This window comes from Sinocyclocheilus rhinocerous, unplaced genomic scaffold, assembly GCF_001515625.1.
Source record: "Sinocyclocheilus rhinocerous isolate Xijiao unplaced genomic scaffold, SAMN03320098_v1.1 scaffold532, whole genome shotgun sequence".
Lineage (NCBI taxonomy): Eukaryota > Metazoa > Chordata > Actinopteri > Cypriniformes > Cyprinidae > Sinocyclocheilus > Sinocyclocheilus rhinocerous.
In genome coordinates, this window is record NW_015642820.1 from 1341745 (window position 1) to 1347937 (window position 6193).

Genomic DNA, 6193 nt, shown 5'->3' on the forward strand with positions numbered 1-6193 from the left:
ATGTGGGGGCGTGTTAGAACGAGCCGTTTCAGGTAGGCGTGGCTGATTCTTAACTTTCATAAAGAATATCTCTTTGGATTTGAGACTTTAGTCTTTAAACTTTACAGATCTTCTTTATGCACCAAGAGCTTGTAACACTCCAAAGAGAAAGGAAAAATCGCATCATATGACCCCTTTAATTATGAATGTTGCACTATTGGATGATCTCATGCATACCGTATACTACAAGCGATTCAGATAACAAACTGATTTTGTCATTAAACTACATTGGTTTGTTGTCACAGGTTGACCAGCCAGCACTAGGAATGCCTTCAAGAGATTATTACCTCAGTGATGGGAATTATAAGAAGGTACATTGTGTCCTTTTGCCTGATGCATTCTGTCACTCAATGCAATTGTTATAATAATCAGCAACTCCCTGGTCATGTATCTCTGGTCAGGTGCGCAAGGCCTACCTTGAGTTCATGGTCTCCATAGCAAGGATTGCACGAGAAGACAGGAACCTGACCCAAGATGAAGAACGTGTGAGGGAGGACATGACTCAAGTGTTGGAGCTGGAGACAGACATTGCGAACGTGAGTTGAACTGATGGTAAAACACAACAACCAGGATGTTAGTGATTCTGTAAATGTCACGTGAGTGTCTGCTCTGTACTTCAACAGGCTACCTCACCTGCAGAAGAGCGCAATGACATCACCGTCCTCTACAACAAAATGACACTGAGAGAAGTGCAGCAAGCTTTCAACCTCAATGTAAGTACAGCATTTATTTGGTAAAAAATACAGCAAAAACAACAATATTGTGAAATATTATTTTAATTCAAAATAACTGTTTTCTATTTGAATATATTTTAAAATGTAATTTATTACAGTGATGCAAAGCTGAATTTTCAGCATCATTACTCCAGTCTTCAGTGTCACATGATCCTTCAGAAATCCTTCTAATATTCTGATTTGCTGCTCAAGAAACATTTCTGATTATTATCAATGTTGAAAACAGTTGTGCTGCTTCATATGTTTGTGGAAACCATGATACATTTATTTCAGGATTTGTTGATGAATAGAAAGTTCAGAGGAATAGCATTTATGTGAAATAGAAATATTTTCTAATTGTCATTACTGTCATTTTTGATCAATTTAATGTATCCGTGCTAAATAAAAACTATGGCTGTTAATAGAACAAAATAATGATGATTCATGTCATGATTTCCAACCAGACTTTAGAAACCAGAGTGAAAAAGTAACAGTCAAATTCAGTCATAATATTATAGTCATGCTTTTTAATGTTTATTTTTCTCTCATTGTTTCCCTTGTTTGAACAAGGATGTTGATCTAGGAAAACATCCTACTTGTCCAAATGATGGTCACTGACTGTTGAAATAAGATTGTGTGTTTCTTTTGTCAGTTTTTTAGAGTTCACATGCTTGTTTTGTATCTCTTTCTGAAATTTCAGGGCTTTAACTGGACGCGCTACATCCAGGGTATCATGTCCAGCGTGTCAGTCACGGTGCAACCAGATGAACCCATAGTTGTGTACTGCTCACCGTACCTGGAGAAGCTCAGTGATGTTCTTTCCAAACACAGTCACAGGTGATGCTTTACATTCACAGCTGACTGACTCGTGAAAAATGCAAGTTAATTCTTCATTGTCATGTCAATTATGGTGATCCAGAACAAATAAATATTGCCTGGAGGTTACTCTTTCAGAGCTCAGAAGTCTTAGTTACGTTCACTGAAGTCATCTGTGCTTTTCTGAAAATTGCTATATAAGAAATAAAAGGAGACAAATGTTGACACGCAATAAGAATTCAGAGATATACAATGAATAGGATAGCATAACATAGAGAATTTGATATTGAATGAATGTTTGAGTATTATATTGAGATTTAAGTTGCATGTATTTGAACACAGTTTACGACTTATTAAAGAGATTTCTTTCCTACACTTTTAATACGCATTCACATATATGCATTTGGAAGATGCTTTTATTCAAAGCAGCTTATATTGCATTCAAGCTATTATAGCATTCATTACATTTTTTAATTGTTTTTTTTATATTTTTATATTTTATTTGAAGTACTTGTGCTCTGTGTTTTATTTTCATCTAGTATTTACATATATATATTTTTTTTGGCATTGTCTAGGAGATACAACTGACCTATTAAAAAGATCTCATTTATTATTTTCCATTAATGTACATTTTAGATTTATGTATTTGGCAGATGCTTTTATCTAAACATTGCATGATCCTTACATTGCATTCAAGCTATTATAGTGTTTATTAAAATTTTTATAATTTTAGTTTGAACTTTAATTTCTTAATAATTTTGTGTTATTCTGTCATTTTTTCTTTTTTATTTCAGTTTTATTTTTAGTACTTTATCTTAAAATTATCAGTTATTTGCCAAGGCAACATTTTTTAAATTTCATTTAGTTTAAGTACTTGCATCTAATATTACATTTTTATTAATTTTCTTTCCTAAACTTTAATATATATGAAGATACTTTTATCCAAAGCAACTTACATTGCATTCAAGCTATTATAGTTTTTATTAAAATGTTAAATTCATTTTAATTAAAATTTTTCATTTTAGTTTAAGTTTTAGTAATTTTGTAAGTTTTTTTTATAGTTTTTATTATATTTCTATTTAGCTTTAAATAATTTTTATTTCAGTTTTTGTTTGAATAATTTGGTAAACTTAGACTTAGTAACATTTCAAATTGTAACTTTTTTCATATAATGTTGTAGTTTTATTTTTTGGTTAACAATAACACTTTTTCAGTAATCTGTGACAAAAACCTAAAAAAGGTGTACATAAAAAAAAAAGTATGGAATATAAATCAATTCTAATATGAAATGGTCTGCACCTGTGATCCCCGCAGGACTCTGCAGAACTATCTGGCGTGGATGCTCATCATGGAGAGGGTCAGCAGTATGAGCCGGCGCTTCAAAGACGTGAGAGCGCACTACAGAAAGGTCAGTCTCGCTCTGAACACACACAAACAGAGGACAGCTCTCGTGGCATTTAACACCGCTCTCAAAACTCTTTTGGTGATCCGCTACTGTTTTAGTCCACTAGGTTACATAACACAGGGGATGCTTGGTTGCGTTGTGTGTGTTCTCTCAGGCTTTGCATGGCACTACGGTAGAGGAGGCGAGGTGGAGAGACTGTGTCCGTTATGTCCAGGGAAACATGGAGAACGCCGTCGGGGCCCTGTACGTCCGCGAAACCTTCTCTGGAAACAGCAAACGCATGGTAAAAGCAAAAACACACACCAGCAGACATAACAGGAACATCCTCCTGCATTGCTTTACGTAACGGCTATTATCAGATTGACATGGATTGTTTAGACTGTTCTGATGATGGTTTCAGTGATTTGACAGAAAGTCGTCTCAGTTTGTTAAGTCAGGATGAATGATTTTATATACACTACCAGTCAAAAGTTTTTGAACAGTAAGATTTTTATTCTTCTGCTCACCAAGCCTGCATTTATTTGATCCAAAGTACAGCAAAAACAGTAAAATTCTGAAATAATCCTTGCTAAATAAAAGTATAAATTTCTATAAATTTCTTTTTCTGAAAAAAAAAATATATATATATACTGACTCCAAGCTTTTGAATGGTAGAGTGTATAATGTTACAAAATCTTTTTATTTCAGATAAATTCTGATCTTTGGATCTTTCTATTCAACAAAGAATCCTGAAATACAAATGTAATCAGCTGTTTTAAATATTGATAATAATAAATATTTCTTGAGCAGCAAATCAGCATATGAGAATGATTTCTGAAGGATCATGTGACACTGAAGACTGCAGTAATGATGCTGAAAATTCAGCTTTGATCACAGAAATAAATTACATTTTAAAATATATTCAAATAGAAAGCAGTTATTTAAAATAGTAAAAATATTTCACAATATTACTGCTTTTGCTGTATTTTGGATCAAATAAATGCAGGCTTGGTGAGCAGAAAAGAATTCTTTAAAAATATTAAAAATCTTACTGTTACTAAAACTTTTGACTAGTAGTGTATCTCTGCATTATACATATAGCTGTATGTGGCTTTATATAGTTTTTCTAGAACAGTCAAATAGTTCAACAATCAAAAAGACAAAATGGACCTTATTTATGCTCTTAATTCTGGTCTTATTGTGAATGATTTATCTTTCTTCATCATATTCCATCAAAACGACTTTCCTTTTCAGCAGATGTCACATCGGCCTCCTGAAAAATCATAATTTATTCCCTTATCCTATAGTAAATCATTAGTGCTATTAATCAGATTAATTGCATGATATACCAACTAACTCTCCAATAGGTGAACAGCTATTTCGGCTATTTGATAAATGGTATGAAAAGGGTTGTTGACTTTTAATGTGTCTCTGCACTGTTGTTCAGGTGCGTGACCTGATCAGAAAGATTCAGGAAGCTTATGTGGAAACACTGGAAGAACTGAGCTGGATGGATGAACAGTCCAAGGAGAAGGCCAGAGAGAAGGTGAGATGCTATTCATTGCCACAACTCCTAATGAAGAGCTTTTATTTCTGGAGTTTAACCCCTATTTCCATACTTTTTTGACCTAAAATATTTACTTGAAGTATCCTCTAAAATTTTAAGTTAATATTTTAATCATTTAAAATTCATATTTTCTTGGTTCTCTGATGTTGGTTAATGGACGCAGGTAATATACATTTTTAATCATTTGTTCTTGATCCTTTAAAACCTAGTGGTGAATATAAGACATTTGAGATTTTTATTTTGATATAATTATTTACTGAAATAAAATAATTATTTATTACATTTTTTTTTTTTTAGGATTTTATTTACATTTTTTACTTGAAGTACCCTCTGAAATTGTAAGATATTTGAATAATTTATATTCATATTTTTATGGTTCATGACATGCAGTTAAACAAATATATATATATATATGTGTGTGTGTGTGTGTGTGTGTAAAATTCCATTCCTGCTTTATTCTTTAGTAAACAATAAGGTTAATTAATTTATCATTTTAATGAAATATAATTCCAAGTTAACAATAACAAAAATATTCACAATTAATGTTGTTTTGCATTTTATGTATACTAATTTTATCTTCTTTTATTGCCATTATAAACTGGGTTTCATCTTTAAGCTTATTTTGAATTAATTAAGGCATTTTTATTTGTTATTATTATTATTATTTGCATTTACTATCCTACAGTCTGAGTTGTTCTCGCTTTCTAAACTCCTGTTTTTCATTATGTTTTCCTTGTTTTGCAGGCCATGGCGATATCGGAACAGATCGGTTATCCCGACCACATCCTTGAGGAGGAAAATAAGAAATTGGACGAGGAATACACACACGTATGGAAACTCAGAGAACCCTGACCTCTAAAGAAATTAGCATCCAAACCAACTAATATCTCATTCACATAAATTCAAGAATGATGGCAGCTCAGACAGAAATACATCCATGTGAGAGTATCTGTCTCTCTCTGTTTGCTCACAGCTGAATTTCAGTGAGGAGAACTACTTTGAGAACATTCTGGAAAACCTGGCAGCTTCAGCCCAGAAAGTTCATAAGAAGCTGAGGGAGCCTGTGGATCCTGACATGTACGAAACATTAATAAATACATAAATAAATGCTAGAAAGACCGTTTTTTTCTCTCGTGACCCATTCTCTCTGTCTCTGTTTTAGGTGGATTATTGGTGCGGCTGTGGTCAACGCTTTCTATTCACACAACAGAAACCAGATTGGTAAGATCACAGCCATATAGTCAGAAAAAATATTCCATTGTATAATATAATATAGCGTATAATATAATATATACAAATAAATTAATAATAAATGTAAAAATTAAATAAATAACAAAAAATTAAATAAATAACAAAAATGAAAATGTGTTTAACTCTCATAACAGAAACCAGATTGGCAAGTTCACAGCCATATACAGTAAGAAATAATATTCTATTATATAATATAACAAACAATCAAGTAATAATACATTAAAAAAATTAATAAATAAAAAAAAGTACTTGCACAACAGAAACCAGACTGGTAAAATCACAGCAATATAGTTAGAAATTATTTTATATTATATAATATAGAATAATAAATTAAAAATAAATTTAAAACTTAATAAAAATTTTTAAAAAAGCATTGTACTTGCACAACAGAAACCAGACTGGAAAATTCATAACCATATATTC

The 6193-nt window shown here is 31.8% G+C and overlaps 1 protein-coding gene across 1 annotated transcript in view; it reads left to right on the plus strand.

Annotated features, from left to right (window-relative positions):
* The window catches only part of LOC107756657 (membrane metallo-endopeptidase-like 1), a 25502-nt gene that overhangs the window by 11201 nt on the left and 8108 nt on the right, over nucleotides 1-6193 (plus strand). Inside the window, exons 9-18 of the mRNA XM_016573852.1 lie at nucleotides 285-350; nucleotides 441-575; nucleotides 663-752; nucleotides 1453-1589; nucleotides 2883-2976; nucleotides 3128-3256; nucleotides 4400-4498; nucleotides 5264-5347; nucleotides 5493-5596; nucleotides 5682-5740. Of these exons, the coding sequence (XP_016429338.1) occupies nucleotides 285-350; nucleotides 441-575; nucleotides 663-752; nucleotides 1453-1589; nucleotides 2883-2976; nucleotides 3128-3256; nucleotides 4400-4498; nucleotides 5264-5347; nucleotides 5493-5596; nucleotides 5682-5740 (997 nt within the window). The remainder of the gene's footprint in view (nucleotides 1-284; nucleotides 351-440; nucleotides 576-662; nucleotides 753-1452; nucleotides 1590-2882; nucleotides 2977-3127; nucleotides 3257-4399; nucleotides 4499-5263; nucleotides 5348-5492; nucleotides 5597-5681; nucleotides 5741-6193) is intronic.